Genomic DNA, 18,553 nt, shown 5'->3' with positions numbered 1-18,553 from the left:
GAGAACATGGATCCATCATGCTTTGTTACCATGCGCAGGCTGGTGGTGGTGGTGTAATGGTGTGGGGGATGTTTTCTTGACACACTTTAGGTCTCTTAGTGCCAATTGGGCATCGTTTAAATGCCACGAGCTACCTGAACATTGTTTCTGACCATGTCCATCCCTTCATGACCACCATGTGCCCATCCTCTGATGGCTACTTCCAGCAGGATAATGCACCATGTCATAAAGCTCGAATCATTTCAAATTGGTTTCTTGAACATGACAATGAGTTCACTGTACTACAATGGCCCCCACAGTCACCAGATCTCAACCCGATGGAGCATCTTTGGGATGTGGTGGAACGGGAGCTTCGTGCCCTGGATGTGCATCCCACAAATCTCCATCTCATCAGCCAAATCTCAATATGGGCCAACATTTCTAAAGAATGCTTTCAGCACCTTGTTGAATCAATGCCACATAGAATTAAGGCAGTTCTGAAGGCGAAAGGGGGTCAAACACTGTATTAGTATGGTGTTCCTAATAATCCCTCAGGTGAGTGTATATATATATATATATATATATATATATATATATATATATATATATATATATTTGACAAAAGCAGAGTATGATCCCCCAAACCAATAGAGGGCCCCATGGTATGAAACTGGGCTAGCTGAGTCTTAGTTTGTGAATGACTACATTTTGAGTTTTCTCTCAAAGAGTCTAATGTAAAAGTCGCATATTTCGTTAACCAGGAAGTAAACAGCAAGAGGAGCATTCTGATTGGCTGAGCTTGGGCAGCCGCTATCAGTTTGCACAGGGCAAAAATGCAAAAATAAAATATATATTGTACCTGTATATCTACCTTTGCCCATTTGATTTTCATTTTCAAATGGGGAAATCTTTAACGGTATATTATTTGCAATCCATCACTGTTGTATCAATAAAAGCATTTTATTTATTTATTTATTTATTTTTTTTACTCTTTGCTTGATTCTTGTCATAGGGGATAATGGTAAATATATATTAGCTGTAATTAAATTGCTAAATTGAAAGGTAAAGATCAAGTTAATCAATAATCATTATTTGGGTCACAATACAATCATAAGCGCTTACAATAATAATTATTGTGACCGTTTTCTATTCAATCTATCTCTAAACAAGTACTGTTTATATCACCTCAAATTTAGTCAGAAAGTGTGATTTCATACACCAGGCCACATGTTGCTAAAATTCAAGAAAAGTTTGGAAAGCTTGGTCTTGGAGTCAATAATCATGGCTAATCGTTAAATCGTGTTTTTTTTTTTTTTCACAATAATTGTAATACTATTTTTCTAATGAAACTACTACACATTGCGTCAGGTTGGTGAAGTTGTAGTGTATTGTTTTGTGTCCTGCTCTTGATGAAAATCAGTCATGTGGGAGTGAGATTACGTAAACTCTGTGGGCTGGGCCTTGTACAAGAAGTGTAGGCTTGTACACCTAACCATACGGAGGATAAGGAAAGTTCTGTGTCTATAAAAGTAGGTATTTGTGAATTGAAACTAATGCTATCCTAATCTGTATCTCAAAATAGAACATAAAAAAGCTTAATAAGGGCCCCCATTGTCTCTTGTGGAAATTGTTTCTGACCTCCCACCCCTAATGACAGAGTATACTGTATCTCACCCTTTGACGAGCTCCACCACAATGAAGTCGCTCCCATCCCCGGAATTGAAGAGCATGAGTCCATCTGGCGTGGTGGTCTTGAATTGGAAGAAGAGGTGCATGGAGGCATAGGCTTGGAGCGTCGCTAGAGCCAGGTAACTCCCTTTGGTTCGGAATGTTACCGGGTCTGCAATGATGTGGCGCATTCCGAAGCGCGCATTGAGCTCGCAGTAGGAGATGTCTCCGTTCTTACACTGGTCCAGGTAGGGAACGCCATTGAAGGACAGGCCTTGGAGGTGTCCAATAAAGTTGGAGGGGACCACGGATATGAAGCGGCGTTCTGTCATGATCCCGGTCTCGATGTTGTGAAATTCCAGTCGCGTGTGGGCGCCAGTCATCTGACCTGCCAGGGGGTAATGGGACACAATATGTTTTTAAGGTGAAACACTTCAGGCAAAACTTTTTTTTTTTCTTAAATTATGTACACAAACTACTAATCATCTGCAGTGTCTCGACTTAAATGTTTACTATATAACTTTTCTGCAAGACCTGCTTGTCTCCATGGAGATGCCATTTGCTTGAAATATTCAGTATGGCGTTACACTTCATGGAGACAAACAGGTGGTACCCCCAAGGTAAGTGATCTCACTAAGAATGGTTCAAGGTAATGCTAACAACAACTTGCATGCTAACCATGCTTTTCCTGATTCTTAGACAATAAAGTGCTTTATAATCAGACACAGACAGCACACTCATTTTGACTTCAAGAGCTTCATATAATGTACTGGAGCATGACAAATGTTCATGGAAAACTGGTTTACAGGCTCTTTAAAGATGGTTCATATGTGACATGTCCAGAGGCAATATATTGTAGAGACCCTCATGGGAATAGCATTCATTAAAAGAAAAAAAAAAAATGCATTTGAAAGTGGAAAAAAGGAAGATGTTCAACAGCACCCAGCAGTTCAAATTTTCAATTTCACCTTTTGTTTTTAATTTCCGAGCTCCGGCTGTGGTCATTCCAGAAATTACCCAGTAACTAAATAGTGTCAAAGCAGAGTGAAAATGTATTTTCCTCTATCTCTCCAGCACAGTTTAGACACATTCAGTATTTTTTGTGAAGTGCATAGAACAATGATACTTTAACACATGGTGAATAAGGGTCACAGAGAACCAATAAACAAACAATTAAGTTCATAACAATGACATTTGTTTATTTAAACTCAAAATAAATAAATAAATATACACAATTTTGTATTTTAATCTAACCATGTATTTTTGTCAATTTGTATGTTTAATTCAAATGTTCTGATATGAACCTGCGTGTTAAGATATTTTATAATATTCTATTGAGATTATGATGAAATATAATTTCTCTCCATCCATCTCTCTTTCTGTGTCTGTATCTCTCTCATCTTGCCTTGACCTCTGATCCCTCCATCCACCTGCCCCGGATTAGAAGTTTCATGCCTCCTACGCCTCCCTCTTCCACTCTACCCACTCTTCCTCCTCCTCTGGTGACCCCTCCCTCGCTCTGCTACTGACCTGTCCCTCACCTGCTTCAGAACACAGATGCTTAATGCACATTGGCTGTTGAGTGTGTGTGTGTGTGTGTGCATGCTGTGTTTATGTAGGGTATGTAATAGCATTGTTGTTGTTTATTTTGTTTTACTGTTTGGCCTGATTTGTCTTTAGAATTTCAACGTTGGAAACAGGATACAATATTAGAAAAGAATACCCTTGATGCCTATGCTTACACTTTGAAAGACAGTTAAAACAGTAACTATGAATTTGTTTGCATATTAACAGGTCTAATTTCTATCTCCTTTGTTTTGACTGACTCAACTAGCAATTTCTGACTTATCTGATTTTGTATTGTAAATTAATACATTTTAAAGTAGCACTTTATGACAATATCCGAGCTGTCTGTTGTCTGCAGCTACTCATTAGTTAATTTTATTGACCACAAACCCAAACAAATCCTCCATCAAGAATATATATATATATATATATATATATATATATATATATATATATATATATATATATATATATATATATAAAATTTATTTATTTTTTATTTTTTTATCTAGTCTATACATTTACTGTATAGTCCACAGAAATATGCTATAACAAATGTATTATTATTATTTTTACAGTTTAGCATTTCATTTACACCCATTTCAAATGTAAATCTTGCAACGTATTTGTGATATCGTGACAACCTTTCACTTGTGCACGTCAGTCAGCAGTGAGTGTGTTTTGATTGAACTTTGCCAAATGTACCGTTGGCATCTCCTCCCTTAAAATGTATCGGGGCATCCAGAAATGAGCCCGGCCATATGCTGCTACCACTACCATCCTAATTAGTCACCTTGCACTTTGAAATGAGCAGCGCCAAAGCTTTGGACTGTGTGGGTGGATGTGTTTAAGCAACTTTTAGTAGTAAAAACAGGATTGTAGATGAGGACGTTTCTAGTGAGGAGACTGAGCATACAAAGGGCACTACAAACCGCAAGGGGGCCCTGTTGTTAAATGTTTAGCCTCATATGCACACACCACATATGCAGGTTTGTGGTTTTGGTCAATATTTTTTTTAATCTTTTCAAGATTTGTATTGCAGATCACATAATGAGACAAAATCTTTTTTTTTTTTTCAGTTTGTCTTACTTAAAATGTTTGACTACTACTTCACACCAGTTTACTTGTGGCATTGTCAAATGAATCCCTTCATTGTCATACGTATGTGAAACTAGGGCCCCTCATCTTGAAAAACCCATGTATGGTACCTTTATCACAAACAAACATTTGTCAACTGGACAAAAGTCTTTAAGAGTGAATACGTTTGGCCCTTCATCCAAAAGGCTTTGTCAGTTTTCATCACCTTGTTGCCTTGTATCTGGGTGTAGGGAGGAGCTAAAACACACTCTAGTTCTTTACAATAAGGACTATCTGTAATTAGTTCTACCCATTGAACTACCCTAAGGTGTGAACTGTCACTAAGTCATAGTTTGCATACATGTTCCTGCCCCTAATGGGCGATCTCCTGTTAGCATCTTCTGGCTATCTTTTCAGTTTTGGGTCTGAGGATTGGAGATGTAAATGGGCGACAGGTTGTACCTTACACCCCATTTCTGTTCTGATCAGACAAAGCTGTTTATGTATTGCATTGTCATTTGTACATTTGACCGTGATATAGAACATATAGACTTTATAGAAACTCTCCATTGTCACAAAATGTTAAAAAATAAATACATAAAAACATCTTTTACCATCCCTGTATGGTCCCTCATGTGTACTCACCCTCCACAGTAACATTATCCACAGACAGCTGCAGATTCTTTCCTCTGCGCACCACTTTGACCGTGTGCCACTCATTATCGTTCAGCTTCTGCCCCGCGAAAAGAGTCTCTGGACCTTTACCTGAAGTTTGAGAAAGGAGGGAAGAGGAAAATTAATAAAGGAAATAGTAGAGTTTGTGAGTACAATAGTCATACAAAAAATATAGCAAGAACAGTAGGTGAGAGGTTTGGGGAAAGTAGAAGAACTAAATCTGCATTCTCAATATGGTACAACATAAAATAACCTATATACAGTAAACTGTAAACTATAATTAATAAAAAGACAAAAATATATACAGTATGCGCAGAACAACAATGCACAACTATCAGTGCAAGTAGATCATAGTTAAAGTAAGTTATTTAAAGTGACATCGTTTGATGTTTGAGTTATGCTGCATTATTGGGCTTTCTACATCTCCCATGCTCAAAATGCTCTGTTCCACCTCGCTATGTCCTGTAGTGTTAGTTTTCAAGTTAACAACTCCTTTTTTAAATTTCATTCAGTAGAGACTGGCAATTCTATAAACTGGCAAATCTACATTCCAAAATGTCTCTAGTGACGGAGTATAGTTTAAAAACACAGTGGAGCACCTCCTGAAGAAGTCAGCCTAAATATGCAATTTATGTGTTAAACCTGTGTGAATAAAACAAAACACAACTCAAGGTATGTTTTGCATTAGGGAACAACTGATAACAGATCAGAAAAATGTATATATTATTATTTTTTTGTATGTTACCAAAACCCTACAAAATGTGGCTAACAAAATATGGTGATGTGGTTTGATAGTAAAGATAAATGATCTTGTGATCAGTAAAAAAGACAGGGACAACATTCAATTATAAGATATATGACAAAATGTGGGTACCAATTGTTAACCACTCCTTACTTTCAAATTACACAAATTAATAATATTAACTGTTGGAAGAGAATGTATAAAATGCCTACCTAAGTAAATGCTATGTCTTACAACACATTATGAAACACACTGAATTCTATGTGTGTACTCCAAACTAGAGGCATGAAACACCAAACTGACAAGCTGTGAAATCCAATGCCTCCTTACTACTATCAGAGAAGTGATATGGAAATACCAAGATACACTCTACTGCAACATCATCGAATACAATATGTTGAGTTCTGACAACCTAGCTCTTCAGATGGCTAAGCAGACGCTATTTTAACGTAGCATGTAAGTGACTTTGTAAGTTTCAAAATTTGTTTATGACACTCAACACATTCTTGCCTCTTCCACTAAAGTAGAAAATGTGGTGTGCTGACATATGGTGCTTGAGAATGGTATTTGCATATCTTTTCAAAGGAAGGCATAAGCTATTTTTAAGCTCCAGATGACATGTTACATAAATGATGGAACAAATTATTGGGAGAAGAAAGTGCTAACGTGAGATACGCAGTTAGCTTTGATTAAATTGCAAACCATTTCATGTTCTTTTGCCTTACTGTAAAATGTATTATGTCAGAATACTTTATGTTGAACATTCTAGATTCTAGTTTAAAACAAAACTAGAGGACAGGTCACAATTCTATGGTGGAATTTGCTGTTTAACTATCAGATTACAGATGTTTGAACTGGTTTATAACTGCAACTATTGGACCAATGTCTTCTTTGTCAGTATAAAACCAAACAAATGTGATTTTCAATTTTTTTTTTTTTTTACAATAGCTTCAGAAAATGATGTTATTATTCAACTCCCAAGATGTGGTAGTTGTCATCTTCTAAAACAGCACCAAAACAACAACAACAACAACAACAACAACAACAACAACAAAACATTTCATGTGTAAACAAGAAATCAACAAATCTTTATACACTAAATTGATTGAAAGAGTGACAACCTATAAATATCTTGTGTTTTGCCTTGACAAAAATACATATCTTGGAATTATGTAATAGTGTAAAATCTAAATTATTTTATTATAGAAACAAATCTTGCATCCTATTAAATTACAGAAAAGAAATTGTTCAAGCAACTTTTTTTTCTGTAGTATATAATTGAGATTGAGACTATACATGCAGCCTCCACGCTCTACTGTGAAACCTTTAGATACACTCTTTCACTCAGCCATTTGTTTCATAACAGGTGATTAATTTAAAACCCATCACTGTACATTCTATGAAAAAATAGGTTGGTCGTTGCTATCTGTCAGAAGAAAACAACACTGTATTAAATGTAGTTATAAGGGACTACTTGATAGAGTGCCTGAATATCTCACTTGTTTGTTCAACTTGATATGTGAACTTTTAATACAAGATCTCATAATTGTCTCCGTCTAAAAACTGACTGCACTAGACTAGAACTGAAATGGCAAAAAAAAAAAGTTTTTGTTATTTTGCTTCCCAAAAATGGAATACATTTCAAGGACATGCAAAACTGGATTAGTGATTGGTGTCACTAATGCATTTTAATAATCTAGTGATATACATTTATAATCACCTTTTTAAGATGTTTTAAATGGACCTATGTAGTTCTTCATTTTGTTTGTTTTTGTTTGTATTGTACTGTATTTTCATAGGGCGCTCATGAAAAAGAGTTTGGTACTCTCATTGGGCTCTCCCTGTATACATAAAGATAAAAGAAATGAAAAAAAAAAAAAATCATCCTTGGGCAATACACTTCACTCACCTTGAACACCATTTAACATCCTTTCAATCTAAAACCAGTTCATATGAGAACTCAAATGTGTTATGTTTAGGTAAAGTATTTCAATATTCAGTACATTAAAGGTGCTGTAGATAGGCAGTACATAGTGGATTTATTTTGACATCAAGAGCAGCTTATACAATATATCTACTACGGTTACTATGGTAAGATAATATTTGGTCAGATACATAGAAATCAATTGGATACGGGCCTTTTAAGGGTCTCACTTCTACACCTCAGTTGTCTATCAAAAATAAAATGCTGGTACTTTTTGCCCATACAAGGCAAAAAGTGCCTAAAACAACCTAAGTACTACACCTGAGAAGACTAGAGGCTGCAGTAATACCTTGACAGAGTTCGTACAACATGTTAGCATTGGCAAAGTGAAGGAGGATGATATAGTGATTAGGGCTGACCAAATAGCCCATCACTCCGAGAGGGAGAGAAAAAAAAGAGAGAGAAAAAGACAGAAAGAAAGAATGTGACAGGTGGACTTAGTGAGGTCAATTAGAGTCTGAGTCCGAGACAGGGACATAATTGGACAGTCCAGGCACTTTACATCAGTTTGGACAACCAAGAAATGAGGAGAGGACAAAACACAGCTAGGATCCTATGTCATGTTAAAGAGCCTGTACGAGATGTTTACCATGTATTTGAACTAAATTTCTCTTGCACCACTACAGATATATTGTATAAGCAGCTCTTGAGGTCAGCCTCTAAAAGGGTTTTTATTGGCCAATAATTAGGAAGTGCATGTTAGCAGGCTAGTCGTTGTTAGCTTTGTAGTCATCCCAACCGCTTAAAATTAACTAGTTCTGTTTTGCACGTTTTGCTAAGATGAATCAGGCACAGTGCTTTTAAATATGTAACTGTATCTTCAGTGTGTGCAAATATTTTTATTTTTTTGGTTGAGATGGGGTACAGTCAACTTTCCTGACAATTCACAAATAGTAGTCCTATTCCTGCATCACACCTTGTAGTAATCAAGTAATCAAACTATCCAACATCTCTACAAACTAAACAATGTCCACGTGTGATATTATTGAAAACATTTTCCATTTTATCTGAATTCTTATAAAACATATAGCTATCTCAAAACATAATTTTCATTAACATTTCAATGTAATTTAGAATTTTTCACAAATTTAGCTAACATAAAACTAGAATTTATGCTACAATACTAGTCATATTCTGTCCCTATACTTGTATTAGCACTCATGATTAAATTTATTACCCACCAATATTTCCTACAGACAGGCTGTGCTGGTGTATTTTTTACACCTCCTCCCTGGTAAAATATGATTTGGAAAGTGAAATTATTTAGTCTCCCGGAAAAAGAAACGTCAGTTCAGTTGATGTGTTTGGCTCAGCTTGCAAAAAATGTAATAAGATAAAATGAAAAATACAGACCGAAGAACTGTACCCTTTTTATTATATTGTGTATGGGCTTTTTGTCTCCCGGACGACAAAATTGGTTCCAGAGACTTAGGATCACAGTAAAGTAAATGGTGAAGTGGCAAAAGTGGACCTGAGTTACCTGTGGGAACTAAATTGCTTGTTTTCAGAAGAAATCCCAACTTTTGATAGGTCTTCCGTGTCAGCACAAATGAATAAAGGTTATACAGTTGCTCTAAAACAAAAATAATAAAGCAATTTTATATAATCACTAAACCACAAAGTGCTCATTCTAGGTGGGGATTGGTTTAAAAAAAAAAGTGCTCCAATGCTCAATTGTGGGCCCACTACTTAAAAAAAAAAACTAAATAAATAACTATATATATGTGTGTGTATGTATGTATGTATATATATATATATATATATATATATATATATATATATATATATATATAAACTGAATCAGAAAAAGACGCATGAAGCGTCCGTAAATAAAGGAAAATATCCCTCTGCATAAATAATAAAAGGGAGATATCATTCAGGATTTTCCAGGCAAACATGATTCCACACATCTGGCTTCATATATTTACAATGTGTACCTATAATATAAAAAGTAGTAAACATAAAGTGTATACTGCTAGTGTATACTCCCTCAGTTTTTTTAAGTAGGCTAAACTAAACTAACTAAACTAAACTAATAGTAGGGAAAATTCTTGGAGACATGATGACACAAACCTTACATTAACTTTTTTAGAAATCAGAAAACAGCTGAGAAAAAGAACAACAAACAAACTTCTAAGTTTTCCCCCAAATTTCTCACATTAAAACACAGTCAGTAGCGCAGAGCTAGCTGATGTAAGACCATATCAGGCTGGATCAGTCTAGTCCACAAAATGAATGAGAAAAAACACCCTTAAGAACAGAAGACATGTAATATTTATTTGGCCCTGACTATCGCGAGGGGCATGTGCACAGTAACCCATTAGATATTACACCTCTGCAGACATAGGGTGGTGGAATTTATGTATGTGGATGTGGGCAGGGTGGCCAAAAGCGGGAGACCGCTTCGGGCAATAGAGGGTTTAAAAGGCCAGCGGGGGAGCCATTAGGTGGTAATGGTATAACGGTGGGTAGTGGGCAGACAGAGGAGTTGGCATGTGCTTTGATTGAAGGCAGAGTGAAGGATTGGATGGAGGATAAAGATTTTGTGGGCAGTTGCTGACAGACGTACAACACTATTCATGGGCAAAGTTGGATAGAGTAGCCAACATTTCAACTAGTAATAAAACTAAGTAAGAGTAATGTTACTTCAGTAATATTACTCAACTAGAAGTACAAACAAATGTCTACAAAAAAAAATAAAATAAAACACACACAAATGAGAATAAAAAAACTAGGGTGAAGTCAGGTAACTTGAGCCACCAGGAAAAAATGAGCCACAATAGGTTTGAGCCACTTAGCGTTCCCGCTCGTGGGCCATCGCCTTTACGTTACAACTTTACAGCAATGAACGTGTATTTCTCCGTCACCCACACAAACAATCTACACATCAAATGAAAGCTACAGCATTCATCTTTCTGAATATGTAAACCATTTACACCTCTAATTACCACAGTGCTGACAGGAAAGCCGTTTTTACAGAGAAGTCAGAAATGTGGATTTGGACTTCACTTACCATTGAGCACTCTGGTTCTGTCAAACATCAACATATTCACACAAAGTTGGTCTCAATCGTTCCGTAAAGGTCCAGAGAATATAATCCAGTCAAGAAATTATGTCCACAAAGGAAGTTAGAGCCTCCATGTCCAATCTGCTGCAGGAAAGTGAAATCTGTTCCTTCACTTCTCTGCATTTCTTTTGTCAGTTTCAGGCATAATAAACTTCTGACAGCACCAACTTTGTTCCTCAGCGCAAAACAACCTTGTTAGCTTGTGATTGACACCAAAGTTGGCCAATAATGTGGGGGCTGTGGGTTACTGGAGCCGTGGACAGTGAATGAGAGCTACAGATGACTGGAAGAGTACGCCCCACTCTCCCCCTTGTAGAATCAAGCTGTTACATTACACACGTTTAGTGATGTTTTCGTCTTAAAGCCCATGAACTGCGGAACACGCTGATGCATGACATGCAGTGGTTTACTGTAAACAGACGGAGTTTGATGCGCGCGTAAAAAGACGAGACTGGATATAAAGATCCGCACGTAAAATTACGTGCGCGTAATTTTACGCAGCAGTTTTGCATTTTAAACATGACGAAATGGAAAAAAAATAAGGAAGTACGCGCCCGAGGACACTGTGGATGTTTGTACAAGTTAAACTAAAGGCCTCTCGGACCCGGAGCGGTTCGTGGAACCGAGTGAAGATCTCATGGTGGACTGAGGAGCAGAGGGACCTTATGTTTTGATGGACTGGATGCTGTTCCTGATCGGTAAGCGTGGTTTATTCTGCTATTAACTTAATTGTGGGTCAAATGTGTATCATGTGTAATCATTAGCATTAGCTAATGCCAATCTGCACCCCCAACCACCACCAATCATCACGCACACACCACTTGGGTGAAGTGTCTTGCCTAAGGACACAATGACAGAACTAAGGACACAATGACAGAAATGAGTGGGATCCTCCAACCTTCGGGTTGCGGGACCAAAGCTCTAACCACTGAGCCACTGTTGCAGAATAACTGTCTCACTGTACAATCATGTACAGTGTGTTCTTAGTTTCCAGTGCGTGTTTGTTTACATTTTGAAGTGTGTGTGTGTGTTTGTTGATTGTTTGCAGTGTGTGGTTTGTAAATATATATTTATTTTGACCCATAGCACTTGTTTTGACTGTATTTTATATACAAATATACATTTTAAATTGTGTTTTGATATGATATATAAATGTACAGTAATAGAGCAGCTGGGTGTGCAGATACAGATTCCTCTCAGTGTGAGTTTTCAGTAGGGCCCTCACTGATGTCTGTGGGTTGAAACATTCAAAAGTTATTGCACTTTTTCCAAACGTTCTCCAAATGTCTTCATTCGGATAGGTTTGGAGAGGCCTGGGCTTACTCATGATAAAATGATTGTAAAACTCTAATTTTTATAGGTATTGACCTCAAATTTGAAATGTAAGTGGTCAACAATCTTGTCAGTTGAGATATAGTGTATTGTTGTCCCCAGCTCCCTACTGCAGCTTTCTACACCTTCATTTTCACAAAAATTTTTTGGCGAGGATGAGAAAAACATTTTTTTTTTATGTGTGTTCTAAAGTGTATAAATGCTCAGCAGACAAACTTACAGTGATTCTGACACCTGTGGGTAAAACTATAGGGTGTTACCTTTACAAAGACCCCAAACTTGTGCATTTACTACTGAGGGTTCAATAATGGTGATTATTTTAATTTGGAGAGGTCAGAACAAAGGCAATTTCACCAAAATGACATGGAGTGCTACTCCCAGTGCATGCAAAGGGTCTCTATTTGTTGTCTTTTATGCATTTAACAAAAAAAAAAAAAAAAAATTATAAAAACCAAAAATTTGATTGGTGTGTGCCACGTATTGTGGGAAGGGCTAAGCTTCACATTCAGACAGCAGAACAGAACTGACTTTGCAGATGAAACAAGACAAAGAGAAAAGATGCACCACATGGGAAGGGTCGGCCACTGCTTTACTTGCTCATCAAAGAGCAAAGTTGGCCTGTGCCGGCTCACCAGAAAATTTCCTCTGTCGCAATTGGGAGACACAGGAGACTAATGTAAAAAAATAAAAATAATTAAAAAAAACCCAACAACATGCATTCGTGTTGTAAGGATTGTTGGCACTGCCTGTCTAAACAGTTTAATGCTATACTTCCAGGGAAAGCAATAATATCTCCATGGAGACAAGCAGGAAATACTGCACTTAAAAATGTCTATGTTAAAGTTAATTGGGAAATGGGGCAATCTTGTATAATAATGCACACTAACAAATGACACTTACATCTTAAAGCAACACTGCATACCTTTTTGGGAAGTGAAACTTTACCTGCATGATTCCATGGAAATAAAAAGTTAAAACTATACGTTGGAACATCCTCCATGGAGATCAAGGAAAAACATGCAAGCTGTTTTGTCAATTAGTGCAGTAAAAAACAAAAAAAAAAAACCTGATTTTATTTTAGACTCAGCCTCCATTTCTCTGTATAACCAGGCAATTGAGATCCTAGATAAGAAACCTATGAGACAGTAGCTCAGTGGTTAGAGCTCAATCCAAGTTCTGTCATTGTGTCCTTAAGCAAGACACACCCATATTGCCTAGTATGAAATTGGTGTGTGCATGAATGATGAGTACCTTACCATCACTGTATAGTGAATGAATAATGACTACAGCCTTTGACAAGGCTGTAATGCTCATTACAAGTGTAAGACATAATTATTTTAGATGGCATCATTATGAAATTTTCAAAAAATGCAAGCTTGAAAGCTGAAAACTTTCTCTGTCCTCTGGGCTGGCTGTCAGGTGTCAGGGCTCTCTCAGGCCTAAGAATAGAGCCTCTGTCACAGGGGACTGTGTAGTTCCATAGTTTAACACATGATTTAGACATTTGGTTTCTCTTTTAAGGGGTCTAGACTGTGGAACTCTCTTCCCTCTCACCTAAAATTGCAGACTGACCCAAACATGTTCAACAGAACTCTGAAACTGTGGTTGAAGTCTTGAGAGAACTGCTCACATAATGTTTGAAATGTGCCTTATCTTATCGCTTATGTAACTGTTTACTTGTGTGTGCACATTTTAACATTCCTTTCTGGACTCTAAACCCTATAAATAGGTTTTATTTACTTTTGTTTTTTGTTTTAAATAAAAAGTTACACAGTGGGGCTTTGAGCAAAAGAGAAGCATTACCTCAATAGCACAACTACTCACTTTTACCAGTTCGCTCTATGGCTACAAATAACGACTAACAGCTCTGACATAATCCCTATCATCAGTCTGCACCTCACTTTCACACTCTCTGCCTTTTCTGACTCTGAAGTCAGACCTACGGCAGGTGGCACATTTGGGTGCTTGGCATTTTTCCCGGATCGTTTTACGGACTTGACCTCCGGAAGACGGATCGGCCTCGGGAACACGTGTCGCACCTGCTGCTGTCTGGCCATTTTATTTTATTTTATTTATTTTTTCTGGCAGCTGGTGAAGTGCGGGTAATGCCTGGCTGGCCACGTACGAACATAGAGAGCTGAGGGAGTAGTCTAAAGTGCAATGAGCCCTGAATCCTCTGCTGACAGGAGAGGAGGAAGTCATCAACAGAAAAGACAACAGCAGACCCTCAGCTGGTTAATTAAAGAACTGATTACGAAGCAATTCATTATCAATGTGTAATTGGAATCCAATAGATTCTACAGATGGATGAGGAAAGAATTGTTACATTTTTATTGGATATCTCTGTCTATCAATTACTGCCCGTTAATAGTGAGTAGAGTCGAGAGGGTAGAGTAGCCAAAAACTGTACTCAAGTAAGAATAATGTTACTTCAAAATAATGTTACTCAAGTAGAAGTACAAAGTAGTGGTCCAAGATGTTACTCAAATAAGAGTAACAAAAAGAGTAACTGGACATAACATATGAGGTATAATTTGAAGTTAATTTAGGACAAAACATTTAACTAATGAACAAAATCTGGTATTTTCAAAGGATAGACACAAAAATTAGAAAAACAAAATTATATTAGAAGGAGTGGTGCAAGAAACAAAAATGTTCAAATAATTTCGTATTGTCAACATATAGCTTTTCTCACTTGTAGACTTACTCACAGTGGGAACAGTAATCAAAACTTTTGCTCAAGAAAGAGTGCCTGTTACTTCACTAAAAATAAGCGGGAATAAAAGTTTGCAGCTTGAAAAGTACTCCAAAAAGTACAGTTTCTTTAAAAAGCAAATGTAACTGGGTACTACTCACCTCTGCCGATTAGGTTCATTAGGTCTTTTGATATAATTATACTTTAGATTGTTTTGCACTGACCTCAGTTTTGGCTACTGCTGCTCCTACTGCTCCAATTAGGAAGACAGCACCAAACTGTCAAGGCATGAAAATAATAGAGGTCTGTACATAAGAATCTAAAGTATATTATTATCAAACACTGTGTTGATGAGTTCTAGGTTAATAATCTGGTTTGGAAGATGGGATGTATTTTTGAAATTATAAATCTCAGAGAACACTAGTGGCTGAGTGGTTAGTACTCTTGCCTCACAGCACAAAGGTCCAGGGCTCAACTCCGGGACCTTTCTGTGTGGAGTTGGCATGTGTCTGGGTGTGGTCTCTGGGCTCTCCGGTTCCACCCATGCATCCAAAACATGCACAATAAGTAAAATCCTACAGCAAAGGTAGTTCTAGCCAAAACTAGCTCAAGATCTGGAGTTGGATCCCTGGGTGCTCACATCTCCTGACATGTTGCCCCAGTGGAATCGAAGGATGGGTCAAATGCAAGGGATAAATTCCCCACACAATAAAGTGTATCTTAACCTTATACGTTTTTTTATTTATTTATTTATTTTTACATAATATGTCTATCATTATGTAAATTGTAGTCCACTAAAACTAATAAGACATCTGCCTATCAAAACTCATGCAGACTACCAGGCAAACCTCTTTGCATACCACAAAAAAAAAATAAAAAAAAAAATACATTAATTAATTAATTAATAAAAAAAAAAATAGTGTTTACTGACCAGGCTACATCTTTCTTAAGCCAGGACTACATAGGTCATGTGGGTTCGTCTGTGTACAAACAGCCCGTTTGGTAGAATCTCATCGACCCAGCCTGAGCCCCACAAATGACGTTTGTGATGTCTGAAGCCTGCTGCATAATTATCAGCTCTCCCCCATCACTGTAGCTCTGTTCTCTTCACAAATACTCTTGCTTATCGATGCAACCCTATAACTGATAGCCTTTAGCTAGCATCATACCCCCATCTGCTGAAAAGTCCCGACTACATGGTACTACATGTTGAAACACTTGTGTATAATTACTGCATCAAAAGCCTAATCAAAACAACTTGAGTAAGAGGTTTTGGTAGTGATTTGTGGGAAAATGAGAGCTAGGTTGTCATTGCAGCTGGATGGAAATACAAAATGGAGGAGACTTGGATTATTTAGTCTCACTGAAATTGAAAAATCGTTTGAGTGCACTAATAGAATCAGAAAGGTGATTGCTAACTGAAAATGTGCCGTCACAAATCTGATTTTATATCTTGAAAGTGTATTGGTAAAGTGGAATTGGCTATGGTACGGTTAGACAAGGACTTAGTAGCGGAGATAGTCTTTGTCAGGGGTGGATAGAGTACCCATAAGTATGTACTTACAAAAATAACATAGTTCAAGCAAAAGTACAAATTTGTGATAGGAGTGATTTCTTGGGTTATGAATAAAAATGAAAAGGTAGAATTTTGAGTAATTGTAAGAGTAGCTTTCAGAATGTAACATCTGACTTTAAATGCAGGTATTTGGATAAAACCTGATCTGGTATGTACTTAGATATAATAATAGAATACATAAAATACATTTGAAAAACTAAATACTTTCTTAAGGAGCAGTTCAAAACATTTTTTACATTGTCGACATAAAACTTTTGTCACTTGTAGACAAGTGTAGGTCATTTTCACACATTTTAAGGTGCTCTGAGAATCAATCCCAGTGCGCACTAGATTTAGATCTGTTTACTTCACTTTTGGGTTGGTCACATCATGGACTGTGCATCATTCACCCCAAACACCACACCATGAACCATGTGAGAATCCATTATCTGATCACCAAACTTATTTCCATGACAATGAACTTTAAGCAGACAGCCCTTTTACTTTGACTGCAGACTGTATGTTGGAACGAGGTTGGCGTTCACACCACACTCACCCTGCTCAAGAATACGATTGGCTTTTATGTCAACTTAAATTGAGGTAGTGTGAAAACAACCTTTCGCACAGTGAGAAGAGTAAGTAAAATCGTAACACATTTAAGAGTATTGTTAGTTGCAAAAAGAAAATCTTTCACACAAGTAGAAATAAATGTATGGTGCCTAAAAGCTACTCTTAGATAGATATTGGAAGTCTCAGGACTTTATTAAAGTCATAGCAAGTCTGGCGATAATATAGGGACAACCTTGTAAACACGATTAATTAAAGAAGGTTGAATGACTCAAAATACACTTAGGTATATTTCTGACAAGGGAACATCAATCATAGTCTGTCAATTGTAAGAATGCATGGTTTTTAGTGCTGTGATGTTCGTGAACAATTTGGCACTCTTGAATGATTCCTTTATGTGAAGAGTTGGAATCAGATTTGATATTTTAAAACTGAATCTTTTTCTCTCTAATGTTTACGCATTTTTATACTTATCAACGCTGAACCAACACAAGAATCAGCATAGAAGCAGCGCAGCATATTTAGATTATGCATCATTTCAAAGGTTAAACATACTCCCACTCTCAGTTTGAACCATTTTAAACAAATATTAGCCTTGGTCATTTTTCTTTGTTATTAAATGAGTTCTCACATTGGCTTCTGTCATTTAAATACATATAAAAGGAGTCTTTTGAATAGCTCTTTGAAATGAACAGATCTAAAAGAGTTGGATCCCACAAAGGAGCCAAACATCACTAATGGTTTTGAAGATTTATGTATTTATTTAGTAGTTTAATACACTACTGAAAAAAAATCCCAGGCAAGGCAATTCTAGAGAAGTTTTAAAAAACTTTTTTTGTTACTTTAATATGTACTTGAACTAGTCTTCCACCACAAACGTATATTCACTTTCCATTCACAATAAGAATTGTCCTCATTGCGAACTCATTATCTATTCTTTTCCATCCCACCATCACAACCCCCTCTTCTCCCGCTCACCCTTGTTTCAACTGACCCCTTCCTCCCAGCCAGTCTGTTCCTCTGCTAACAAGTTCATCCTGCTCAATCTAGACACTGTGCAGAAGCTAGCTAGCCATGGGGCCTGAAGCTAGGTTCAAAGAAGCATGGTCACTGCTGGCCCTTGTACAGTAGGGGCGTCGGACCGGGGCCAGAAGGCAGAAAATGTGGCGCGACAGACGGACGCTGAAACCCAACCATGAGCTGTGAGTCACCAAATTCATGGGTGGCTGCAAAAACGTCAAAGTGTACAACTTGTCACGGCTGTTGCTGCATATGGGGACTGGAGAGTTGTTGTGTCGCGTGGGGGTGAGGGGTACATGGACAGGTCAGTTGGTCAACAGTAGCTGGTAGGGGTTTCATGGGATTACAGGGATGGGAAAAAAGCAGTGCCATATTTTCCGTGGTTGTTTGTTGTTGTTTTTTTTAAAGGAAAAATCCCATTAACATTAAAAACCTCTTTTCCAAGGGAATCCTGGCCAACAGACAACAGTTCATCACATAGTTACAAAATACACATAGACAACAATAAAACATGAGGATCACAGTAAATCAAATCTAGATGTATTCCAATCATGATTATTTCAAAATATCCCCATTTTAAAGTAACTGTGCTAAACTTATAAATGATTTTGATTGAGGCAGGCACA

At 37.2% G+C, this 18,553-nt stretch overlaps 1 protein-coding gene across 8 annotated transcripts in view; it reads right to left on the bottom strand.

The window, feature by feature from the left end:
• Positions 1-18,553, bottom strand: part of nrxn2b (neurexin 2b) — a 1,142,582-nt gene that overhangs the window by 590,773 nt on the left and 533,256 nt on the right. For all 8 annotated transcript variants that reach the window (XM_055228872.1, XM_055228867.1, XM_055228869.1 and 5 more), the window contains 2 exons: positions 4,936-5,055; positions 1,654-2,035 (listed from right to left, as the gene is read on the bottom strand). In XM_055228872.1, the coding sequence (XP_055084847.1) occupies positions 1,654-2,035; positions 4,936-5,055 (502 nt within the window). The remainder of the gene's footprint in view (positions 1-1,653; positions 2,036-4,935; positions 5,056-18,553) is intronic.

Source organism: Periophthalmus magnuspinnatus, chromosome 18, assembly GCF_009829125.3.
Source record: "Periophthalmus magnuspinnatus isolate fPerMag1 chromosome 18, fPerMag1.2.pri, whole genome shotgun sequence".
Taxonomy (NCBI): domain Eukaryota; kingdom Metazoa; phylum Chordata; class Actinopteri; order Gobiiformes; family Gobiidae; genus Periophthalmus; species Periophthalmus magnuspinnatus.
This window is presented reverse-complemented; position numbering and strand designations above follow the sequence as displayed.